We start from the raw sequence: 27,218 nt of genomic DNA on the forward strand, positions 1-27,218 counted from the left end.
TCTTGCAGGACAAGTTATACGTTTGAACAACACCATTGGCTTTAACATATCATGTATTGGAAAACGGGGAAAAAATCAAAGTGTGGTGAAATTGCAAAAAAAGTGCAATTCCACAGTTGTTATTTTTTTACCATGTTCACTAAATGCTAAAGAGTGACCCGCTGTTATGATTCTCCAGGTTATTACTAGTTCATAGACACCAAACATGTCTAGGTTCTTTTTTATCTAAGGCCTCTTTCACACTTGCGTCATTTGGCATCCGTAGCAATCCATCGTTTTGGGAAAAAAAACGATCCTGCAAATGTGCTCACAGGATGCGTTTTTTTCCCATAGACTTGTATTAGCGACGGATGGACGGCCACACGTCGCGTCCGTCGTGCAACGGATCTGTCGTGTTTTGGCGGACCGTCGGCACAAAAAAAAGTTCAAGTGAATGTTTTTTTGTCCGTCGCGTCTGCCATTATCTACCGCTCTTGTGCGGCCGAAACTCCGCCCCCTCCTCCCCGGACTTCAGAATGGGCAGCGGATGCGTTGAAAAACTGCATCCGCTGCCCACGTCGTGCACAAATTTCACAACGTGCATCAGTACGTCGGCCCAACGCATAGCGACAGACCCGTACCGACACAAGTGTGAAAGTAGCCTAAATGGTGAAAACAATTTCAAAGTTTGTTAAAAAAAATAAAAATTGCGCTATTTTTGATACCTGTAGCGTCTCCATTTTTTGTGATATTGTGATCAGATCGCCTGTATGTAGCAGAGTTCCCACTTGGTATGAGCGCCGACCACCGGGCGGCACTCATAACAATCCGGTAGTGACAACCATGGAGGTCTACTGGAGACCTCTGCTTGTCATGCCAATCCATCAACAACCCACAGTCATATGACACGGGCACCGATGGAAGGGATTTCCGGTGCACTTGCCAGAAAACCCATGTTAAATACTTTTGTCAGAGCTTGACTGCAGCATTTAACTAGTTAACAGCTGTGGGTGGATTGCGATTCTACTCACGGCTGTTAGAGGCATATGTCAGCTGTTCAAAACAGCTGACATGTGCCAGAAAAGATGTGGGCCCTGCTCCGGAGCCCACATCAACAGGAGGGATTCTGACGTGGACGTACTATTACGTCCGATGTCGGTAAGGGGATAATGACAAATGTCATGGATCTGCCATCAATGTCTATAGTTGGAAGAAAATCATAGCTGTGTAATATTCATACAGATCAGTATATACATTAATTTATAAGGCGTATACTGCATATAGAGAGCAAGAAACCTGCGAATTACAGCTGGGCACAAGCTTAGGTCAAATACATGAAAGTAATATAACACTATAATACTGCACCCCTGTATATACCCCCCGGTGTTCCTCACCTCCTATACTAAATATTCTGTGATTATACATAATAGACTCAGATACGCCGCTGAGACCCACGGCTCAGATACATGGCTGTGATACACGGGTCAGACATACGACACAAATACATAGCTGCTAGATATTAATTGAATTCTTTATTGGCTTCATACAAGATATCACATGTAGACATTCCCACCATGATGATGATGATGATGATGGGTCCTGGACTCACAGAGAGTCGTCCGTCAATGCTCAGGAGAGGAAAAACCCCCAGTGGAGGAAACCTCTAGGGAACCATGCATGACGTGCCCTTCCCTAGGGCGGTGCTGGATCATAGACTCTACATGCCGTTTATAGACATGGAGTCACTTCTGGGCCTTTTTGGGAAATCCGCTGATCCTGCCGTTCTGCAGGCAGGATATTAGATGAGTCCTCATCTTCTGATGCTGGAACTCAGCTGTGGGTTCACCACCATCTGCCATAAGTTCGTAGGCAAATGCTATAGCATATAAGCCACAGTCGTAGCTGTTCTTCTGCTGAGCCACATTGATAAACCTCAGATTTTCAAGGGGATTGTTGACCACTGCACTGTACATGTTGATAATCTGCTGACTGATGGATGGAGACAGATTCCTGGACTTCGAGCTGTCGGCCACAAAGATTTGGCCATTTTTATAGCAGGTTGTCAGCCAGTGCTCCCTCTCCTGATCATAGTGGATTTGTACAGCATTCTGCAGTATGCCGTACCCTGGTACCATAAGAGCGCAGGGGGGCTGCAGGCCATCAAAACCCACAAACTGACTCTGCAGCAGGTCCTGGGCCATGATGATGATATCGTCACTCAGGTAGCCTTTCTTCCCTTTGCTCTGCAGGATGGTTAAGAGCTGTGGAGACAGGTTGTTCATCTCCGGGGTTACTTCTCTAAGTTAATCAATAAATCCAAGAAATGTGATGTCACTAGTAGTGCTACAGAATTCAGCTGGGATCTTAGTAATCGACAGGGATCTTCTTGTCAAGACTTCAGCTCTGTAGTCGTTTATCAACCCTAAAATGAGCAATAGATCGGTCAGATTTTATTCTTTTATTTTTAGGCAGGAAATGTTTGTTATAACCTCAGAATACTTACAGTAATATCTGGTGAATTCCCGATGGAAATGAGATTTCTAATCCAAACAAACTTTATACTTGAAGTTTTCAACGCTCCACAAGTAAAACTTTGAGAACCTTCCAGCAGCAGAGAATTATTCCACCTGTAATATAAGGAACAGATGAGTTTTACCATTTTATTTCTCAGTTCTGTGTGTAGAGCCCGGGTCGGACTGGCCATGGGCGTGGGGAGCAGTGAATATTCATTTCTCTTTAGCCGCAGCAGTCGGCTCCGTCCTCCTGTCACCTGCTGCTCCACCTCTGCTGCCACCCAGCGTGCACCGCTTTCAACTGTATCGGCATCATAGGTGCAATAATAGAGGAGAGGGCGTCAGTTGACGCTCCCTGCCTCATCATTCCCCTCTGCCTCTGACACAGCCGGAGCGCGATGACATCACTTCGTACTGTGTGCCGGGCAGATGGCAGTGCAGCTGCTGAGACTGGAGCAGAGTCTGGAACTGCGGGGGAATGAGGAGGAGAGGTGAAGATTATATATATATATACTAGACTGTGGCCCAATTCTAATGCATCGGGTATTCTAGAATATGCATGTCCCCGTAGTATATGGACAATGATGATTCCAGAATTCGCGGCAGACTGTGCCCGTCGCTGATTGGTCGAGGCAACCTTTATGACATAATCGTCGCCATGGCAACCATTATGACATCTACGTTGATAGGGGGGCTTCATTATACCCTATGAGGGGACTGCATTAAACCCTACAAAGGGGGCTACATTACATTCTAAGGGGACTGCATTATACTCTGAGGGGGCTACATTATACTTTACGCGGAGGCTACATTATATTCTATGCAGGGGCTGCATTATATTATATGAGGGGGCTACATTATATTCTATGGGAGTTTGCATTATACACTGTGAGGGGGCTGCAGTATATTCTATGGGGGGCTGCATTATAGTATTTGAGGGGGCTACATTATATTCTATGAGGGGACTGCATTATCCCCTATGAAGGGGCTGCATTATACTCTATGAGGGGCTGCATTATACTATATGAGGGCTGAATTATATTCTATGAGGGGGCTACATTATATTATATGAGGGGGCTACATTATACTCTATGAGAGGGATGTATTATACTCTATGAGGGGGCTGCATTATATTCTATGAGGGGGCTGCATTATATTCTATGAGAGGGCTACCCCAACCCCTGCTATATCATTAACACATCTACCTTATATTATACCCTGATACAAGTGTGTTCTTGTATTTATTTCTATGTAGTGACATAGTGGGCCCCAAGAATGATTTTCTGTTCTGGGCTCAAGGTGCTCCAGTCCGACGCTGTGTGCAGCGATCGTCCATTCGGTCACCACAAACCTATTAATTCACACAAGTTTTATTTCAGATCTAAACCAAATAATTTTCAGCTTTAGGCCACGTTCACATGCTCAGTATTTGGTCAGTATTTTCCAGCAGTAAGAAATGCTTTAATGGCCATCAGACACCCGACAATCAGCCAACAAGTAGCCGAATGATAGTGGTTAAATTCGGGAGGTTGTCAGGTGCAATTCTGGCCTAACTCAGTGGTCAGTGCCAACAGCCGTGGTCCGGCCTCCTCCACTTATCTAATTAGTGTAAGAAGATGGACCCTGGAGGTGGCAGCTCCTCTGCCATTATACTCACTCTACAGATGTCCGGCTCTGCGGGGTCCTGTGCACGCTGATGTTCTCTTCTCAGCTTATGTAGGTGGTGACTGACGTCCCCTCTGTGGTCCTGGACCAGACAGCCAGGAGCTGACGTCCCCTCTGTGGTCCTGGACCAGACAGCCAGGAGCTGACGTCCCCTCTGTGGTCCTGGACCAGACAGCCAGGAGCTGACGTCCCCTCTGTGGTCCTGGACCAGACAGCCAGGAGCTGACGTCCCCTCTGTGGTCCTGGACCAGACAGAGTCAGGAGGGAGATCTGAAAGGGAGGAGAAAACATTGGAGCCATATTACACAGTGCTATAATCCCTGGTGCAGCCCCCCTGCCCCATACAGGTAGAGCGCTGGCTGCCATTATTATTACTACTATTTATTAATAAAGGAAATCTCCCCTCGTCCCCCTGTAAATTGCTGGACACTGATATTTGCTCCCTGGTTTTCTCGCGGCGATTCCTACTCTTATATCCGGCCACTGAGGACTGGATTTGTTTCATGAATTGTAAATAAAAATATTCACGAAAATGTTTTTTCTGTTGTATTGTGCCGTGATTTGTGCCGGACGAGTTACTCATCAAAACATCGCATGTTCCCCATCATGGTATCAGTAAAAACGACAGCTCAGGGTGCAAAAAATAATCCTTCACCCAACCCCAAATCACGAAAAAAGAAACCGCTACGGGTGCCAGAAAATGGCAACAAACGCAAAAAGTGTTTTCATACAAAATTCAAGAATACATGAAAAAATAATAATAAGAAAGCTTCTAGTTAGAACCTGAAGACCCACCTCTTCCGACAAGCCTACAACCTGCAGTAACCACCGATCGACCAAACCGCTGCATGACCAGCTCTATCCTCACCTACTGTATCCTCACCCATCCCTTGTAGATTGTGAGCCCTCGCGGGCAGGGTCCTCTCTCCTCCTGTACCAGTTGTGACTTGTATTGTTCAAGACTATTGCACTTGTTTTTATTATGTATACCCCTCCTCACATGTAAAACGCCATGGAAAAAATGGCGCTATAACAATAAATAATAATAGTTTCATAAATAACAACACAAAATAGACTTACCTCCAGATGTAGAAGTCCTCAGTCAGTAATCTTCAGGAAAATCCAGAAGTATCCTCTAATACAGTTTCGCTATTCCACAAGTAAATCGCTAATCTCACAAGGAGAAGATCTAGGTACAGTGTTGTCAGGAGACAGACATATACCAAGTCTGAGCCAGTGAGATGGAACCGAGGGTTTTTAAGGTTCCGCTCTATTGTGACATCATCACTCACCTGTGTGACATCACTGCCCGCTTCCATATAAGGTAAGAGATGATGTCACAATGCAGCGGAATAACCAATACTTTTTCTCTCACTATCGGCCTCTTATAAAGCAGCTGATAATGATGGAGGCACAAATAGGGATGAATGAAATAACATCCTGGTGGTTTCCAGGTGTTCGATTACAGCCGGTGGTTACAGAGGTTTGGCTGAGCGTTTCCCATTTCCAGTTCTCATCATATGACATTATAACATATTTACTCTTTTCTGACAGTTTCTTTTATCTTCTCATTCTCTCTATAAAGATACATTGAACTATATAATCTGATGCTCAGGATAAAGTCTTCAAGCATTTGGTGTCATTATTGGATTTTCTCACATTTCCACTGATAGGGGGCAGTGTTCTGGGAATTGTCATCATGTGATTCCAGGCCAACCATCACCAGGACCTCATGTCCTCATACAGTCTATTGGATGGATGATAACATTAGTCAAAGGGGCATTTCCATGATAGAAGTGATGACAGGACATGTGCTAATATGTTTGTAAAACGATCGACAAACACAAATTCGGCACAAATGTGGCACATTCGGATTTGTGATCGGTAATAATTGTGTTGCCACTAAAGTATTTTAAAGTAGATGATAAATAGATAGATAGATAAAAAGCCGGCAATTCATGTGCTGCATACAGTAAAATCACAGAGTGACAGGTTAGAATAGATATACAGTATACACATAGATATATAGATGTCAGTGACACACACAGATATATGTATAAATATTATATAGATAAAAGAAAAGCCGGTAATTCAGCAGCCACGTACTCTAAAATGACACCGGGACCCGACAGTCTAGAAGAGATGGATTACACACATAGATACAGATATATGGGTTATACACACAGCGCGGTGGTGCAGTGGATAGCACAGCAGCCTTGCAGCGCTGGAGTCCTGGGTTCAAGCCCCACTAAGGACAACATCTGCAAAGAGTTTGTATGTTCTCTCCGTGTTTGCATGGGTTTCCTCCGGGTACTCCAGTTTCCTCCCACATTCCAAAGACATACTGATAAGGAATTTAGATTGTAACAGGGACAGTGACGATAATGTGTGCAAACCTGTAAAGCGCTGCGGAATATGTTAGCGCTATATAAAGATATAAAAATATATTTATAAAAAATAAAGATTATTTATTACACAGAATAGATAGATATATAGATGTCAGTGACATATACAATTAGTACAGTGTGTGTGCAGCTTTCTGTACATGTTGTGAGGGGTTGACACACTCCGCTGCTTTCCCAGGTAGACAGAGGAAACGTTCTGGTAGATGATCACCTGCTGGTTTATTGTGGATAGCATAAACCTTGTCGGGTTCAGCAAAATAAACCGAGCCTTGCTGGCATAAAGGTAAAACAAAGAAAACAGCCCATATGAGTCCTTTCCCTGCAGGATTCCCCTGCAGTTGACCCGCACAGTTGGAGTTCCTGCTTCTCCTAAGAGACACTGCCTGATTCTCGTTACCAGGTATATAACATCCCATGTGAGTTCGTCCATGCGGGACATTGGGTACGCGTCAACACTGGACACCTCATTGAGCCTGCAGTAGTCATTACAAAATCGCTACTCGCCATTGGGCTTCGATACGAGGACGATGGGACTTGACCAGCTACTTCTTGATTCCTCTATCACCCCGAGGTCCAGCATTCTCTTCACCTCCTTGCAGATTATCTCCTGGTGTGGTTCGGGGATTCTGTAGGGTTTGAGGTTTACCCTTACATGTGGGTTTACCATTACATTACTGTAATAATTGTATATGTCACTGACATCTCCGGTACCGTTTTTTTCAGGTACCGGAAATATTAGGACTAGTGATGAGCGAGCAGAAAATGCTCGGGTGCTTGTTGCTCGTGTCGAGCAGATTGGAATGCTTGGGTGCTCAACATGAGCAACGAGCCCAATATAAGCCTAGAAAACCTGAGTTTTTTTGCCGTGACACCCCCCCTCCCCCCGGAGGTCTTTTCCAGGAATCAGAAATCTATGGGAACAGTTCTCAAATTACACGGGAACATAATGGGGAAGACCTCTAGAAGCATTTCTGACTCCCAGGTCACTGTTGTGAACAATGTTGTCAGAGTCTTACGCCACTTTTACAGGCGCACATTAAAACATACAAAAATGAAACCAAAATGGATTTTCCTGGGAAATATGTTGAGGTACATCCTTTCCAGGGTAACGACTTGTATATTAGGCAAAATAAATAACCCAAAACAAAAATGTTCCTCCACCACTTGAGCTATGTTCACACGCAGCGTTTTTGATGATTTTTTCATTTTTGCATTCACTGGGAAATGTTATTGTCTCCATAGACAATATGGAGAGGAGTCTGTTGTGAATTCCGCTCTTGGGCTCCCTCTGGTGGCTGTAAGTGGCACTTTTGTGAGTTCTGCTCTTGGGCTCCCTCCGGTGGTTTTGAGTGGAACTGCTGCTCCTTGGATTTAGCAGTCAGCAGCTGCTTCCACTGATCGTCTTTCTGGCTCGGCTATTTATCCTGGCTCTATCCTTCAGCCTGGGCCAGTTGTCAATGGTTCCTGGTTAGATCCACATCTCTGCTTGGATTTCCCTGATATTCTTACCAGTTCAGCAAAGATAAGTCCTTGCTTGTTCTTTTGCTGTCCACATATTGTGGACTTAATCATTCAGCTCTTTCTATGTTTTTTCTTGTCCAGCTTGTCAGTATGGATTTATTCAGTTAAGCTGGAAGCTCTGGAAAGCAGATTTACCCTCCACACCTTTAGTCAGGTGTGGAGATTTTTGTAAACTCTGTGGTGGATTTTATTTCGGATCTTCCTGTTTCCCAGAAGATGTCTGTTATCTGGGTGGGCCAGTTGTACAACCACCGGAGGGAGCCCAAGAGCAGAACTCACAAAAGTGCCACTTACAACCACCGGAGGGAGCCCAAGAGCGGAATTCACAACAGGAGTCTTCTGCTCACTGAGCAGACGCTCAATGGGATAGATGAGGTGGGAATGGTAGGATGGAGCTGCAGGACAGTAAAGTAGCAAGCTGGGTGACAGGAAGCGGGGTAGAGGGAAGAGTGTCAGGGAGGCTAGTCCTGATCTGGCACACCCCAATAAGTTTGCTAAGTTGGCAGATGAGGGGGGTGCCAGTACAGTGGTAGCACTGCTGCAGCCAGGCATGTCATCTGAAAGCCGGAGGAGTGACTGCTCCAGTAAGGGGGGAAATAGGAGAGCAGGGCAGGCCAGACAGGTACTGGTAGTGGGGGACTCAATTATTAGGGGAACAGATAGGGCAATCTGTCACAAAGACAGGGATCGTTGGACGGTATGCTGCCTACCTGGCGCTCGAGTCCGACACATCGCTGATCGGGTGGACAGATTACTGGGAGAGGCTGGTGAGGACCCAGCGGTCATGGTGCACATTGGCACAAATGACAAAGTTAGAGGTAAGTGGAAGGTCATTAAAGACGATTTCAGGGAATTAGGCTGCAAGCTTAAAGCACGGACCTCCAGCGTGGTATTTTCCAAAGTACTGCCTGTACCACGTGCCACGCCAGAGAGGCAACGGGAGATTAGGGAGGTTAATAAGTGGCTCAAGGATTGGTGTAGGAAGGAGGGGTTTGGGTTCCTACAGAACTGGGCCGACTTCTCAGTTGGCTACAGGCTCTACGCTAGGGACGGGCTGCACCTCACTGGGGAAGGTGCAGCTGTGCTGGGGGAGAAAATGGCTAGAAGGTTGGAGGAGTATTTAAACTAGGGATTGGGGGAGGGTGTTCATTTTATAGGAGGGGAAGATAGTGCAGATAGAGACCTGGGCACAAATAAGGAAGTTGGGGGTGGCATGGAAGGTGGGGTTAGAACAGTTAATAATTTAAGAAAGAATAGAGGTACAGAGAGGAACATCAAGTGCATGTATACTAATGCCAGAAGCTTTGCCAACAACATGGAGAAAGTAGAACTAATGTTGTTGGAGCATAATTATGACATGGTGGGGATATCTGAGACGTGGCTGGATGAGAGCCATGACTGGGCTGTTAAGTTGCAGGGCTATAGTCTGTTCAGAAATGACCGTACATATAAGCGATGGGGTGGGGTGTGTCTGTATGTAAAATTGTCCTTAAAACCCATCCGGCGTGATAATATAGGTGAATCTAATGAAAATGTAGAGTCTCAGTGGGTGGAGATAAGGGGAGGGGGAAAAAATAATAAATTACTGATAGGGGTTTGTTATAAATCTCCAAAAATAATGGAAGCAATGGAGAATATCCTCGTAAAGCAAATAGATGAAGCTGCGACTCAAGGAGAAGTCATTATTATGGGGGACTTCAACTACCCTGAAATAGATTGGGGAACAGAAACCTGCAGTTCCAGTAAAGGTGATCGGGGTCTGACAACTATGAGAGACAATTACCTTTCACAACTGGTTCAGGACCCAACAAGAAGGGGGGCACTGCTAGACCTAATATTAACCAACAGGCCAGACCGCATATCAAATATAAGGGTTGGGGGTCACTTGGGGAATAGTGATCACAAAATAATAAGTTTTCATGTATCCTTTAATAAGATTGGTAGTAGGGGGGTGACAAGGACACTAAACTTCAGGAGGGCAAATTTCCAACGGATAAGAGAGGATCTTGGTGCAATTAACTGTGATGATATCCTGAGTAGTGTTGAGCATTCCGATACCGCAAGTATCGAGTATCGGCCGATATTTGCTGTATCGGAATTCCGATACCGAGATACGATACTTTTGTGGTATTGGGAATCGGAAGTTCCCAGTGTATGGTTCCTAGGGTCTGAAGGAGAGGAAACTCTCCTTCAGGCCCTGGGATCCATATCCATGTAAAAAATAAAGAATTAAAATAAAAAATAGGGATATACTCACCCTCTGACGCGCCCTGGTAGTAACCGGCAGGCTGCTTTGCTTAAAATGAGCGCGTTCAGCACCTTCCATGACGCCACGGCTTCTGATTGGTCGCGTGCCGCTCATGTGACCACCAGGCGACCAATCACAAGCCGTGACGTCATTCTCAGGTCCTAAATTCCTAATTCTAGGAATTTAGGACCTGAGAATGACGTCACGGCTTGTGATTGGTCGCCTGGCGGTCACATGAGCGGCACGCGACCAATCAGAAGCCGTGACGTCATGGAAGGTGCTGAACGCGCTCATTTTAAGCAAAGAAGGCTGCCGGTTACCAGCGGTGATGTCCAGGGGCCTCCGGACAGGTGAGTATATCAATATTTTTTATTTTAATTCTTTATTTTACACAGTAATATGGATCCCAGGGCCTGAAGGAGAGTTTCCTCTCCTTCAGACCCTGGGAACCATCAGGATACTGTCCGATACTTGGTGTCCCATTGACTTGCATGGGTATCGGAATCGGCGAGATCCGATACTTTGCCGGTATCGGCCGATACTTTCCGATACCGATACTTTCAAGTATCGGACGGTATCGCTCAACACTAATCCTGAGACATAAAAATACACAAAGAAAATGGGAGACGTTTATTAGCATCCTGGATAGGACCTGTGCACAGTATATACCGTATGGGAATAAACATACTAGAAATAGGAGGAAACCAATATGGCTAAATAGAGCTGTAAGGGGCGCAATAAGGGACAAAAAGAAAGCATTTAGAGAATTAAAGGAAGTAGGTAGTGAGGAGGCATTAAATAAATACAGAAAATTAAATAAATTCTGTAAAAAGCAAATCAAGGCAGCAAAGATTGAGACAGAGAGACTCATTGCCAGAGAGAGTAAAAATAATCCCAAAATATTCTTTAACTACATAAATAGTAAGAAACTAAAAAATGAAAGTGTTGGCCCCCTTAAAAATAGTCTGGGGGAAATGGTGGATGAGGATGAGGAAAAAGCCAATATGCTAAATGACGTTTTTCATCAGTATTAACACAAGAAAATCCCATGGCGACAATATGATCAGTGATAACAAAAATTCCCCATTAAATGTCACCTGCTTAACCCAGCAGGAAGTACGGCGGCGTCTAAAAATCACTAAAATGGACAAATCTCCGGGCCCAGATGGGATCCACCCCTGAGTACTGCAGGAACTAAGTACTCTCATTGATAGACCATTATTTTTAATCTTTAAAGACTCCACAATAACAGGGTCTGTACCACAGGACTGGCGTATAGCAAATGTGGTGCCAATATTCAAAAAGGGGACAAAAACTGAACTCGGAAATTATAGGCCAGTAAGCTTCACCTCTACTGTGGGTAAAATCCTGGAGGGCATTCTAAGGCTATGTGCACACTTTGCGGTGTGCTCTGCGGGTTCTCCCGCAGCGGAATCGATAAATCTGCAGGGCAAACCCACTGCGGTTATCCCTGCAGATTTATCGCGGTTTGTTCCGCGGTTTCCGCTGCGGGTTTCCGCCTATACTATTGATGCTGCATGTGCAGCAATATGCAGCATCAATAGTATAATGTTAAAATAAAAAAATTGGCTATACTCACCCTCTCTGACGTCCCGATCTCCTCGGCGCTGCACTCGGCGGTCCGCTTCCAAAGATGCTGTGCCGAGAAGGACCCTTCGTGACGTCACGGTCATGTGACCGCGGCGTCATCACGGTCATGTGACCGCGACGTCACCGCAGGTCCTGTTCGCACATCAACCCAGACCGGACGCCGCGGGCAGCGCTGAGAGGTGAGTATAGCATTATTTTTTATTTTAATTCTTTTTTTTACACCCAAATATGGTTCCCAGGGCCTGGAGGAGAGTCTCCTCTCCTCCACCCTGGGTACCACCCGCACATTATCCGCTTACTTCCTGCAACGTGGGCACAGCCCCATGCGGGAAGTAAGCGGTTCAATGCTTTCCTATGGGTGCAGAATCGCAGCGATTCTGCACAAAGAAGTGACATGCTGCGGGTTGTAAACCGCTGCGTTTCTGCGCGGTTTTTCCCGCAGCATGTGCACTGCGGTTTGCGGTTTCCATAGGGTTTACATGTTAATGTAAACGCTATGGAAACTGCTGCGGACCCGCAGCATCAAAATCGCGGCGGTTCCGTGGTAAAAACCGCAAAGTGTGAACATGGCCTAAGGGATGCTATACTGGAGTATCTGAAGAGGAATAGCCTCATGACCCAGTATCAGCACGGGTTTACTAGGGACCGTTCCTGTCAGACTAATCTGATCAGCTTCTATGAAGAGGTAAGTTCCGGACTGGACCAAGGGAACCCAGTAGATGTAGTGTATATGGACTTTTCAAAAGCTTTTAAAACGGTGCCACACAAAAGGTTGATACATAAAATGAGAATAATGGGGATAGGGGAAAATATGTGTAAGTGGGTTGAGAGCTGGCTCAGGGATAGGAAACAAAGGGTGGTTATTAATGGAGCACACTCGGACTGGGTCGCGGTTAGCAGTGGGGTACCAAAGGGGTCAGTATTGGGCCCTCTTCTTTTTAACATATTTATTAATGACCTTGTAGGGGGCATTCAGAGTAGAATTTCAATATTCGCAGATGACACTAAACTCTGCAGGGTAATCAATACAGGGGAGGACAATTTTATATTACAGGATGATTTATGTAAACTAGAAGCTTGGGATGATAAATGGCAAATGAGCTTTAATGGGGATAAATGTAAGGTCATGCACTTGGGTAGAAGTAATAAGATGTATAACTATGTGCTTAATTCTAAAACTCTGGGCAAAACCGTCAATGAAAAAGACCTGGGTGGATGGGTGGATGACAAACTCATATTCAGTGGCCAGTGTCAGGCAGCTGCTACAAAGGCAAATAAAATAATGGGATGCATTAAAAGAGGCATAGATGCTCATGAGGAGAACATAATTTTACCTCTATACAAGTCACTAGTTCGACCACACTTAGAATACTGTGCACAGTTCTGGTCTCCGGTGTATAAGAAATGCATAGCTGAACTAGAGCGGGTGCAGAGAAGAGCAACCAAGGTTATTAGAGGACTGGGGGGTCTGCAATACCAAGATAGGTTATTACACTTGGGGCTGTTTAGTTTGGAAAAACGAAGACTAAGGGGTGATCTTATGTTAATGTATAAATATATGAGGGGACAGTACAGAGACCTTTCTGATGATCTTTTTAATCATAGACCTGAGACAGGGACAAGGGGGCATCCTCTACGTCTGGAGGAAAGAAGGTTTAAGCATAATAACAGACGCGGATTCTTCCTCTGGATCAACATGTTAGAGCATGTTAGGTTAGGCTATGGGTTGGACTAGATGGACTTAAAGGGAACCTATCACCCCGTTTTTTCGGCATGAGATAAAAATACTGTTAAATAGGGCCTGAGCTGTGCATTACAATAGTGTAGTTTGTGGACCCCGATTCCCCACCTATGCTGCCGAAATACGTTACCAAAGTAGTCGTTTTCGCCTGTCAATCAGGCTGGTCAGGTCGGATGGGCGTGGTGTCTTCCCCCAGATATTGCGTAGTTTTCTGTTGGTGGCGTAGTGGTGTGCGCATGTCCAAGGTCCTGAATCCTGCACAGGGGTGTGAAAATAGCAGCGATGTCCGTTATTCCATTGGTGGTCGGTGGGCGCGGCCATCTTCCTTTGGCCGCGCGTGCGCAGAAGCGGCGCTCTGCTGGCCGCGGCTTCAGGAAAATGGCCACCGCGATATCCATCTGCGCACGCACGGCTTCAGGAAAATGGCCGCGGGATGCCGCGCGTGCGCAGATGGATATCGCGGCGGCCATTTTCCTGAAGCCGCGGCCAGTAGAGCGCCGCGGCCAGCAGAGCGCCGCTTCTGTGCACGTGCGGCCAAAGGAAGATGGCCGCGCCCACCGACCACCAATGGAATAACGGACATCGCTGCTATTTTCACACCCCTGTGCAGGATTCGGGACCTTGGACATGCGCACACCACTACGCCACCAACGGAAAACTACGCAATATCTGGGGGAAGACACCACGCCCATCCGACCTGACCAGCCTGATTGACAGGCGAAAACGACTACTTTGGTAACGTATTTCGGCAGCATAGGTGGGGAATCGGGGTCCACAAACTACACTATTGTAATGCACAGCTCAGGCCCTATTTAACAGTATTTTTATCTCATACCGAAAAAACGGGGTGATAGGTGCCCTTTAAAGTCTTCATTCAACCTTAATAACTATGTAACTATGTAACCTTAGCTGGCCATGTGGTGTGTGACACATCATCAGACACATCCCGTTTCAGTTATGAAGGAGGGACTGTTAAAGGAGGAGGGCCATTAGGCGGACTTTAATCTTCTTAAAGGGACAGCAGTTTGTCCTCCCTATTTTTAGAGAGCCATCAGCTGGCTGGGCTTGGTTGTTCCCATTATTAAACAGTGTGTCTCCTGTACTATTATTGACTGTGCATTGAATGCAAGGCATGACTCAAATTTAGGCGCACCTCAATAGCCCATTGAACAGACGTCCTGGATGGCCAAATGAAACCAAAGTTCCCATTCTTATTTATTTGGTACTGCCATACTGCTTGCCCATGCATTGAATGCAAGGCCTGGTCTGCCCCAAAGTTTATCGCACCCCAAAAACAGTTTGAAGAGACATGGTGGATGGCCACATGAAACCAAAGTTCCCATTATTAGATTTTTTTTACTTTCCTACAGTTTGCCCATGAATTGAATGCAAGGCCTGCTCCAAATTGGGACGCACCCCAGTATCCCAAAAAACAGACGTCCTGGAAGGCCCCATGAAACCAACGTTCCCATTATTAGAAAGTTGGTACTCTCATGCTGTTTGCCTATGCAGTGAATTGCAGTGTTGAGCCTGAAGAACCTGCATTGGAGAATGTCAGTGTAGAGGCTGAAGAACTGGCAGTGGAGAATTGCATTGTTGAAGCTGACAACCAACAAAGTTCACATTATTAGGAAGTGGGTCTCCCATTCTGTTTGCCAATGCATTTAATCCAAGGTCTGGCCTGCACCAAAGTTACAGGAACCACCAAAACAATTTGAAGAGACGTGGTGCATGGCCACATGAAACCAAAGTTCCCATTATTATGATTTCTCTAGTCCCGTACAATTTGCCCATGAAGTGAATGCAAAGCCTGCTCCAAATTTGGATGCACCCCAATAACCCAAAAAACTGACGTCCTGGAAGGCCACATGAAACCAAAGTTCCCATTTTTCTTAATTTGCTACTCCCATAATGTTAGCCTATGCATTGAATGCAAGGCCTGCCCTGCCCCAAAGTTACATGCACCCCAATAACCCTTTGAACCGACGCAGTGGATGGCCACATGACACCAAAGTTCCCATTATTAGGAAGCTGGTACTCCCATACTGTTTGACTATGCAGTGAATTGCAGTGTTAAGCCTGAAGAACCTGCATTGGAGAATTGCAGAGTTGAGGATGAAGACCCAAAAGTGGAGAATTGCATTGTTGAAGCAGCGTAACAAACCCCTGCAGTTCCCATTATTAGGAACTGGGTCTCTCATACTGTTTGGCTATGCAGTGAATGCCAGACCTGCTCCAAATTTGCATGCACCCCAATCCCCCTAGGATGAAACGTGGAGGAGGGCTTCATAAAAAATAATGTGCCCCTGGGGGGTACACATCAACATGCTGTGTAAATATATTTGTTACGGGCATCATAAACACCCTTTAACACAATGTCCAATGAGTAAAAGTATCGTGCCCACACTGCTGCCTTATGCGATCATCTTACGGTGTGCCTTGTAAAGCTGCTCCAGTATAACTACCCACTCATCCATGCAAGGGCACTCCGGGTGCACAGCCAAAAAAGTACATAACAATCCAATGAAAAAAGAAAAGAAAAACTGTGTAAACATTTTTTTTATGGGCATCAAAAACACCCTTTAACACAATAACGTGGCTGTTCCATGACAGACTACGATCACCATGGTGATATAGTGGTGGTGGGTAGGGTTGAGCGAAATGGGTCAGGCATTTTCTGAAGTCGCCGAATTTTGGCAAAGTCGGGTTTCATGAAACCCGACCCGACCCCTGTGTGGGGTCAGCCATGAGGTCGGCGATCTTCTGAATCTGGTATCGGAACTCCGATACCGAGTTCCGATATGTTTGCGATATCGGAAATCGGTATCGGAATCCACATTTAAGTGTAAAATAAAGAATTAAAATAAAAAATATTGATATACTCACCTCTCCGACGCAGCCTGGACCTTACAGCTGGTAACCGGCAGCCTTCTTTGCTTAAAATGAGCGCGTTCAGGGCCTTAGATGACGTCACGGCTTGTGATTGGTCGCTTGGCGTTTACATGGGCGGCCGCGACCAATCACAAGCCGTGACGTCATCTAAGGCCCTGAACGCGCTCATTTTAAACAAAGAAGGCTGCCGGTTACCAGTGGTAAGGTCCAGGCTGCGTCGGAGAGGTGAGTATATCAATATTTTTTATTTTAATTCTTTATTTTACACATTAATATGGATCCCAGGGCCTGAAGGAGAGTTTCCTCTCCTTCAGACTCTGGGAACCATAGTATCCCATTGCACTGCATTGGGTTTCGTGTTTCGGCTGACCCCGACATTTTTATAGGATCGGCCGATTTCACTCGACCCGACTTTTGAGAAAGTCGGGTTTCGTGAAACCCGACCCGATCCTATAAAAATAAAAGTCGCTCAACCCTAGTGGTGGGTGATGAGGATGAAGAGAAGGAGAATGACAACAGAAAAAAAGTTGAAATCACGAAGTGTACTGTATACCCATGTTTGGGTGTAAAGAGGTGCATGGTAATAGCGTTAACAAAAAAAGACACTGTATTGGAGGTTATGTTTGGCTGATATCGCTCAGTGGTGTACAGAAGTCTGGCACAATCCATCCCTTGTTCATTTTTATAAGAGCCTGTCAGCATTTTCAGTTGACAGGTGGACGCGCTTATCAGTTATAATTCCCCCAGCGGCACTTAATACCCACTCTGACAAAATGCTAGCGGCAGGGCAGGCCAGGACCTCCAAGGCATTCAGAGCCAGTTCATGCCACGTGTCCAGCCTGGATACCCAATAATTATAAGGCATGGAGGTATCACGGAGGACTTTGGTTTGGCCAGCAAGGTACTCCCTCAGCATCTTCCAAAACTTTGCACTTCTTGTGAGAGTACCCCGTGCCTCAGGGCCTATACGATGTGGGGTCTGAGAAAACTCCCAGAGCTTGAGCTGGATTGGAGTTGTCTCTTTCGCCTGTCGTCCTTGGTTGTGCAACGAACTGTGATGTCTGCTGCCAGCGTTTTCAGATGGGAATTTTTTAAATAATTCCGCAACAAGAGCCCTCTGGTCCTGCACCATTTTAGTACAGCTGTCTGACTCTGGAATATGAGATAGAAAGTTTTCTTTGTAGTGTGGGTCTAGAAGTGTCACCAACCAGTAATGACTGTCACCCAAACTTTTGAGAAAGCAAGGGTCACGTGAATGGCAACGTAACATAAACTCAGCCATGTGTGCAAGACTGCTAACAGGCAAGACTTCCGTGTCCTCACCAAGAGGATGACTGAAAATTCTGTCCTCCTCCTTCCTGTCCTCAGGCCATCCATGCTGAACAGACGGTATGACAGCTGTGCTAGTAGTACTATCTATTGCATGAAAGTAGCTCCTGTTCTTCCTCCGCCTCCTCCTCTTCCTCATTGTCACCCTATCCACGTTGAGATGAGATGTGGGTGGGCTGTGTGTATTCACCATGTATGGTTCCTTGCTCCATCTCATCAATCTCCGACTGCAACGCATCTTCTTTGATAGTGAGCAGAGAGCATTTCAGAGCAGAGAGAAGTGGGATGGTGATGCTAATTATTGTATCATCGCCACTCACCATCTTGGTGGAGTCCTCAAAGTTTTGGAGGATGGTACATATGTCTGACATCCATGTCCACTCCTGAGGTCTTATGTGTGGAGTCAAACAAACTGTCAGGTCCATTTCTTACTATTAGCCCGTATAAAAATTTAAAACTTGGGGCTGAAACAACATTTTAGTGGTAAAAATGTAATTAGTCTTTCTTCACTGCCCAAAGTTATTTTAATTCTGTGAGGCACATGTGGTGTCAATATGATCACTGCACCCCTAGATGCATTCATCAAGTGTGTAGTTTGGAAACTTAAATGACTTCATTGGGGTTTCTGCTGTTCTGGCACCTCAGGGGCTCTGCCAATGTGACATGGCACCTGCAAACCATTCTAGTAAGATCTAAACTCCAATATGGCGCTTCTTCCCTTCAGAACTTTGCATTGTGCCGGAAAAGTAGTTTTTGACCACATATGGGGTATCGGCGTACTCAGGACGAGTAACACAACAAATTCCACCATTCATTTTCTCCTATTATTCCTTTTGAAAATTAAAAACTTGTACCAAAAGAAAATTTTAGTGGAAAAAATGTTAACTTTCCATTTACTCAGCCTAATGTTATTCAATTCTGTGAATCAACTGAAGGATAAAAATGCTCACTACACCCCTAGATGAATTCCTCAAGAGTGTTAGTTTCCAAAATGGAGTCACTTGTGGGGTTTCTGCTGTTTTAACCTGTCAGGGGCTCGTCAAATGTGACATGGCAACCGCAATCTATTCCAGCCTAAATTGAGCTCCAGAATTCAGTTGGTGCTCCTTCCTTCCGAGACCTGGCGTGCGCCCAAACAGTAGTTTTCCAACACATACTGGGTATCAGTGTGCTCAGAATAAACTGCACCACAAATTGTATGGTCCATCTTATCCTGTTACCTTTGTGAAAATGAACAATTTGGGGCAAAACCAACACTTTTATGGCATAAGTTAATTTTTTTTCAATTTCGAGCCTCAACATTAGAAAATTCTATGAAGCCCCTCTGGGTTCAAGGTGCTCACACCTCTAAATATGTTCCTTGAGGGGTATAGTTTACAAAATAAGCTGACTTATCGGGAGTTTCCACAGTTTATGCACATAAGGGGCTCTGCAAACACTCTTGATTCCAGCCAATTTTCTGTTCAAAACGTTAAACGGTGCTCCTTCCGTTCCAACCTTTGCCGTGCACCCAAACAGCAGTTTTCCACTACATATGGGGTATTGGCGTACTCAGGAGAAATGATACAGCAAATTCTGGGGTCCATTTTCTCCTGTTGCCCTTGTATAAAAGTAATTTGGGTCAAAACCAACAATTTTATAAAGAAGAATAAAATGTTAATTTTTTTCCTTCTGCATTGCTTTAATTCCTGTAAAGCACCTACAGGGTTAATAAACTTCTTGAACGTGATTTTGAGCACTTTGAGTGGTGCAGTTATTAGAACGGTGTCACTTTTGGGCATTTTCTGTCACATAGGCCCCTCAAATTCAATTAAAAATGTGAGGTGGTCCAAGAAAAAGGGCTTTTGTACATTTTGATGGAAAAATGAGAAATCGCTGATCAACCCCTTCTAACTTCCCAACAAAAAAATATGTTTCATAAATGATGCAGATGTAAAATAGACATGTGGGAAATGTTAGTTATTAATTATTTTGTGTGACATATCTCTATGGCTTAAGGGAATAAAACTTGAAAATTGCGAAAAGCTTAGAAACAAATAAAACCTTATACTTTCGCAAAAAAACGTATGCTAAACCTAAACAAAATATAGGCAACGGCCATGGCAGGGAGATAGAAAAAATAACAATATCTGGCAGTGCTGTTAGAAACCTTCAGTATTACCAAACACTAGTCACATTTGGCCTCTTTTACAAATTCTGGCAGTCAGGTTAGCGAGGAGAACGTGAAGGATGTTATGGCGTATGTGTGCTATTGCTCATCTTAAGCACAGCAGGATAATGTAGCCTCTGACAGCGACATCATCAGCTGGAGTCAGCGTTTCTGCCGGGTTTACCTCCTCAGCCATCACATCGTTTAATGTTGTGCAGAGCAAAATGTCCAATCTGTTAATGATACCTGTTTCTTTTCTGTCCCAAAGTCCCCTAGCCAACAGCACCCTGGAGGTTGAGGAACATAATACACCAAAAAAATGTTCTTCTAGTTGAGATTTTGGAAGACATGATCAGTCAGCCTTTATTAGCAAATAGATCAATGGCTGCACTCAACTGTACTTAAGCAAGGAAATGTGCGATACATGAAATGTGAATAGCTTAATGGCTTGTGAAATCTATGAAAAAACACATGAGATGCTTAGCACAAGATTTGGCCAAAAAATGTGAGCCCATCCACCAAACATCAAGGTAATCTCAGATCGGATGGGTACCTGACCTGACTGCCTAGTGTGAACACTTACCTATGGCTAATTACATGGTAAAGCCTGCATTTATAGGAAGGTCAGAACCAACTGTGTTTGGATGTAGTTAAAATCACAGCATGGTGAATGCCCCGCCATAGGTAAGTGTTCACACTAGGCAGTCAAGTCAGGTACCCATCCGATCTGAGATTACCTTGATGTTTGGTGGATGGGCTCACATTTTTTGGCCAAATCTTGTGCTAAGCATCTCATGTGTTTTTCATAGATTTCACAAGCCATTAAGCTATTCACATTTCATGTATCGCACATTTCCTTGCTTAAGTACAGTTGAGTGCAGCCATTGATCTATTTGCTATGTAAGACTTTTTTGGTTATGCACCAGTTCAGACTAGATTGCTGTTCAGTCAGTCAGCCTTTATTGTCAGAAAATGATATGGAGGAGATGGGCATGACAATTTTAATGCCAATCTGTGTTGAAGTGGTAGGGACACTGTCAGTGGTAGTCACACATGGACTCAGGGAGCACCTCCTAGTAGGAACGAGTTGGGAGGGGGGGCGCTGGCCATTTCACACACACATATTCTTCCTCTCCTCTTGATCATCTTCCTCGTAACCAGTCTGCTCCACACACTCCTTCCTCTATCACCAGTGCATTGTCAGTTCTCATTTTATGTGCCCAAGAAACATGCGCTCAATCGTTCAGTTACATGGAAATGGTACTCCCATATGTCCAAGTTCACTACAGTTGGTGCCAGGCCTCCTCTTGAGAAAGAATTGTGTGAACTCAGGCTCTATGGAAGATACATACCCGCCATCATTTATTGATTCCGAGCTTTCATTCACCCCCCACATTCGATCACTGGCTCGCTCTTCTTATTTGCATCTCAAAAACATTTCTAGAATTCGCCCTTTTCTTACTTTCGACTCTGCAAAAACTCTTACTGTTTCTCTTATTCACTCCCGTCTGGACTATTGTAACTCTCTACTAATCGGCCTCCCTCTTACCAAACTCTCCCCGCTCCAATCTGTCCTGAATGCTGCTGCCAGGATCATATTCCTCACCAACCGTTACACCGATGCCTCTACCTTGTGCCAGTCATTACACTGGCTACCCATCCACTCCAGAATCCAGTACAAAACTACTACCCTCATCCACAAAGCACTCCATGGCTCAGCACCACCCTACATCTCCTCTCTTGTCTCAGTCTATCACCCTACCCGTGCCCTCCGCTCCACTAATGACCTCCGGTTAGCATCCTCAATAATCAGAACCTCCCACTCCCGTCTCCAAGACTTTACACGTGCTGCGCCGATTCTTTGGAATGCACTACCTAGGTTAATACGATTAATCCCCAATCCCCACAGTTTTAAGCGTGCCCTAAAAACGCATTTGTTCAGACTAGCCTACCGCCTCAACGCATTAACCTAACTATCCCTGTGTTGCCTATTAAAAATAGAAAAAAAAAAAAAACACATAATCAGGTTCCTTGCATCGTGTTCTCATACACTTTATGCAGTTAATAGCCCTCTGTGTCTGTACTGCTACATACTTAGGCAGTTAACTGGTTCATGCAGCTTTACATGAACACCCGAGCCTTACACTATGGCTGGTCCAAATAACTAAAGCAATTGTTACCATCCACCTCTCGTGTCTCCCCTTTTTCCTCATAGTTTGTAAGCTTGCGAGCAGCAGGGCCCTCATTCCTCCTGGTATCTGTTTTGAACTGTGATTTCTGTTATGCTGTAATGTCTATTGTCTGTACAAGTCCCCTCTATAAGTTGTAAAGCGCTGCGGAATATGTTGGCGCTATATAAATAAAAATTATTATTATTATTATATTGTACCAAAAAGCCTTCCCCACCAGGTTTGAGCACAAACAATTTTTTAGCCCAAATTTATTGTATTTTGTGGAGATAATGTTTTGATACAGCAAACTCATATTTAACCCCTTCCTGACATCAGACGTACTATCCCGTCGAGGTGGGGTGGGCCCCCATGACCGCCGACGGGATAGAACGTCATACGCGATCGGCCGCGCTCCCCCCGTGACCCGGGGGGAGCGCGGCCGATCGCGGCCGGGTGTCAGCTGCATATCGCAGCTGACATCCGGCACTATGTGCCAGGAGCGGTCACGGACCGCCCCCGGCACATTAACCCCCGGCACACCGCGATCAAACATGATCGCGATGTGCCGGCGGTGCAGGGAAGCATCGCGCAGGGAGGGGGCTCCCTGCGGGCTTCCCTGAGACCCCCGGAGCAACGCGATGTGATCGCGTTGCTGCGAGGGTCTTACCTCCCTCCCTGCCTGCTCCAGACCCGGATCCAAGATGGCCGCGGATCCGGGTCCTGCAGGGAGGGAGGTGGCTTCACAGAAGCCTGCTCAGAGCAGGCACTGTGAAGCAGCCTGCACTTCTCGCAGATCGGTGATCTGTCAGAGTGCTATGCAAACTGGCAGATCACCGATCTGTATTGTCCCCCCCTGGGGCAAACTAAAAAAGTAAAAAAAAAAAATTTCCAAATGTGTAAAAAAAAATAAAAAAAAATATTCCAAAATAATGAAAAAAAATATATATATATTTTTCCCATAAATACATTTCTTTATCTAAATATATAAAAAAAAACAATAAAAGTACACATATTTAGTATCGCCGCGTCCGTAACGACCCGACCTATAAAACTGGCCCACTAGTTAACCCCTTTAGTAAACACCATAAGAAAAAAAAAAAAAAACGAGGCAAAAAACAACGCTTTATTATCATACCGCCGAACAAAAAGTGGAATAACACGCGATCAAAAAGACTGATATAAATAACCATGGTACCGCTGAAAGCGTCATCTTGTCCCGCAAATAACGAGTCGCCATACAGCATGATCAGCAAAAAAATAAAAAAGTTATAGTCCTGAGAATAAAGCGATGCAAAAATAATTATTTTTTCAATAAAATAGTTTTTATCGTATAAAAGCGCCAAAACATAAAAAAAGAGATAAATGCGGTATCGCTGTAATCGTACTGACCCGAAGAATAAAACTGCTTTATCAATTTTACCAAACGCGGAACGGTATAAACGCCTCCCCCAAAAGAAATTCATGAATAGCTGGTTTTTGGTCATTCTGCCTCACAAAAATCGGAATAAAAAGCGATCAAAAAATGTGACGTGCCCAAAAATGTTACCAATAAAAACGTCAACTCGTCCCGCAAAAAACAAGACCTCACATGACTGTGGACCAAAATATGGAAAATTTATAGCTCTCAAAATGTGGTAACGCAAAAAATATTTTTTGCAATAAAAAGCGTCTTTCAGTGTGTGACGGCTGCCAATCATAAAAATCCGCTAAAAAACCCGCTATAAAAGTAAATCAAACACCCCTTCATCACCCCCTTAGTTAGGGAAAAATAAAAAAAAAAGTATTTATTTCCATTTTCCCATTAGGGCTAGGGTTGGGGCAAGGGTTGGGGCTAGGGTTAAGGCTACAGTTAGGGTTAAGGCTACAGTTAGGGTTGGGGCTAAAGTTAGGGTTAGGGTTTGGATTACATTTACGGTTGGGAATAGGGTTGGGATTAGGGTTAGGGGTGTGTCAGGGTTAGAGGTGTGGTTAGGGTTACTGTTGGGATTAGGGTTAGGGGTGTGTTTGGATTAGGGTTTCAGTTATAATTGGGGGGGTTTCCACTGTTTCGGCACATCAGGGGCTCTCCAAACGCAACATGGCGTCCGATCTCAATTCCAGCCAATTCTGCGTTGAAAAAGTAAAACAGTGCTCCTTCCCTTCCGAGCTCTCCCGTGTGCCCAAACAGGGGTTTACCCCAACATATGGGGTATCAGCGTACTCAGGACAAATAGGACAACAACCTTTGGGGTCCAATTTCTCCTGTTACCCCTGGGAAAGTACAAAACTGGGGGCTAAAAAATAATTTTTGTGGGAAAAACAAAGATTTTTTATTTTCACGGCTCTGCGTTATAAACTGTAGTGAAACACTTGGGGGTTCAAAGTTCTTACAACACATCTAGATAAGTTCCTTGGGGGGTCTAGTTTCCAAAATGGGGTCACTTGTGTGGGGCTTCTACTGTTTAAGTACATTAGGGGCTCTGCAAACGCAATGTGACGCCTGCAGACCATTCCATCTAAGTCTGCATTCCAAATGGCGCTCCTTCCCTTCCGAGCCCTCCCATGCATCCAAACGGTGGTTCCCCCCACATATGGGGTATCAGCGCACTCAGGACAAATTGGACAACAACTTTTGGGGTCCAATTTCTCCTGTTACCCTTGGGAAAATACAAAACCGGGGGCTGAAAAATATTTTATGTGGGAAAAATTTTTAGTTTTATTTTTACGGCTCTGCATTATAAACTTCTGTGAAGCCCTTGGTGGGTCAAAGCGCTCACCAAACATCTAGATAAGTTCCTTAGGCGGTCTACCTTCCAACATGGTGTCACTTGTGGGGGGTTTCTACTGTTTAGATACATTAGGGGCTCTGCAAACGCAATGTGACGCCTGCAGACCATTCCATCTAAGTCTGCATTCCAAATGGCGCTCCTTCACTTCCGAGCCCTTCCATGCGTCCAAACGGTGGTTCCCCCCCACATATGGGGTATCAGCGCACTCAGGACAAATTGGACAACAACATTTGGGGTCCAATTTCTCCTGTTACCCTCGGGAAAATACGAAACTGGGGGCTAAAAAATAATTTTTGTGGGAAAAAAATTTTGTTTTATTTTTATGGCTCTGCATTATAAACTTCTGTGAAGCCCTTGGTGGGTCAAAGTTCTCACCACACATCTAGATAAGTTCCTTAGGGGGTCTACTTTCCAACATGGTGTCACTTGTGGGGGGTTTCTACTGTTTAGGTACATTAGGGGCTCTGCAAACGCAATGTGACGCCTGCAGACCATTCCATCTAAGTCTGCATTCCAAATGGCGCTCCTTCCTTTCCGAGCCCTTCCATGCGCCCAAACAGTGGTTCTCCCCACATATGGTGTATCATCGCACTCAGGACAACTTGGACAACAAATTTTGGGGTCCAATTTCTCCTGCTACCCTCGGGAAAATACAAAACTGGGGGCTAAAAAAATAATTTTTGTGGGAAAAAATTTGTTTTATTTTTACGGCTCTGCATTATTAACTTCTGTGAAGCCCTTGGTGGGTCAAAGCGCTCAAAACACATCTAGATAAGTTCCTTAGGGGGTCTACTTTCCAAAATGGTGTCACTTGTGGGGGGTTTCAATGTTTAGGCACATCAGTGGCTCTCCAAACGCAACATGGCGTCCCATCTCAATTCCTGTCAATTTTGCATTGAAAAGTCAAACGGTGCTACTTCCTTTCCGAGCTCTCCCATGCGCCAAAACAGTGGTTTATCCCCACATATGGGGTATCAGCGTACTCAGGACAAATTGTACAACAACTTTTGGGGTCCAATTTCTCCTGCTACCCTTGGAAAAATACAAAACTGGGGGCCAAAAAATAAGTTTTGTGGGAAAAAAAGGATTTTTTATTTTCACGGCTCTGCGTTGTAAACTGTAGTGAAACACTTGGGGGTTTAAAGTTCTCACAACACATCTAGATAAGTTCCTTGGGGGGTCTAGTTTCCGATATGGGGTCACTTGTGGGGGGTTTGTACTATTTGGGTACATCAGGGGCTCTGCAAATGCAACGTGACGCCTGCAGACCAATCCATTTAAGTCTGCATTCCAAATGGCGCTCCTTCCCTTCCGAGCTCTCCCATGCGCCCAAACAGTGGTTCCCCCCCACATATGGGGTATCAGCATACTCAGGACAAATTGGACAACAACTTTTGGGGTCCAATTTATCCTGATACCCTTGTAAAAATACAAAACTGGGGGCTAAAAAATCATTTTTGTGAAAAAAAAAAAGAATTTTTATTTTCACGGCTCTGCGTTATAAACTGTAGTGAAACACTTGGGGGTTCAAAGTTCTCACAACACATCTAGATAAGTTCCTTGGGGGGTCTAGTTTCCAATATGGGGTCACTTGTGGGGGGTTTGTACTGTTTGGGTACATCAGGGGCTCTGCAAATGCAACGTGACGCCTGCAGACCAATCCATTTAAGTCTGCATTCCAAATGGCGCTCCTTCCCTTCTGAGCTCTGTCATGCGCCCAAACAGTGGTTCCCCCCCACATATGGGGTATCAGCATACTCAGGACAAATTGGACAACAACTTTTGAGTTCCAATTTATCCTGATACCCTTGTGAAAATACAAAACTGGGGGCTAAAAAATCATTGTTGTGAAAAAAAAGAATTTTTATTTTTACGGCTCTGCATTATAAACTTCTGTGAAGCACTTGTTGGGTCAAAGTGCTCACCACACATCTAGATAAGTTCCTTAGGGGGTCTACTTTCCAAAATGGTGTCACTTGTGGGGGGTTTCAATGTTTCGGCACATCAGGGGCTCTGCAAACGCAACATGGCATCCCATCTTAATTCCAGTCAATTTTGCATTGAAAAGTCAAATGGCGCTCCTTCCCTTCCGAGCTCTGCCCTGCGCCCAAACAATGGTTTACACCCACATATGGGGTATCAGCGTACTCAGGACAAATTGCACAACAATTTTTGAGGTCCAATTTCTTCTCTTACCCTTGGGAAAATAAAAAATTGGGGGCGAAA

General features: G+C 44.9%; 1 protein-coding gene and 1 long non-coding RNA gene across 2 annotated transcripts in view; one reads left to right on the forward strand and one right to left on the reverse strand.

Moving 5' to 3' along the window:
* Positions 1-1,672: 1,672 nt before the first annotated feature.
* Positions 1,673-5,381, reverse strand: LOC143784918 (uncharacterized). The gene is made up of 4 exons (XR_013217908.1): positions 5,238-5,381; positions 4,150-4,427; positions 2,483-2,606; positions 1,673-2,401 (listed from the first exon to the last, which is right to left on the reverse strand). It is a non-coding gene; the product is annotated as an uncharacterized LOC143784918 (long non-coding RNA).
* A 17-nt stretch (positions 5,382-5,398) lies between these two features.
* Positions 5,399-27,218, forward strand: part of LOC143786201 (piwi-like protein 1) — a 104,614-nt gene continuing 82,794 nt past the window's right edge. The window contains exon 1 of the mRNA XM_077275489.1: positions 5,399-5,481. Coding sequence (XP_077131604.1) covers positions 5,399-5,481 — 83 coding nt within the window. The remainder of the gene's footprint in view (positions 5,482-27,218) is intronic.

Source organism: Ranitomeya variabilis, chromosome 7 (genome assembly GCF_051348905.1).
Source record: "Ranitomeya variabilis isolate aRanVar5 chromosome 7, aRanVar5.hap1, whole genome shotgun sequence".
In the NCBI taxonomy this organism is placed as follows: domain Eukaryota; kingdom Metazoa; phylum Chordata; class Amphibia; order Anura; family Dendrobatidae; genus Ranitomeya; species Ranitomeya variabilis.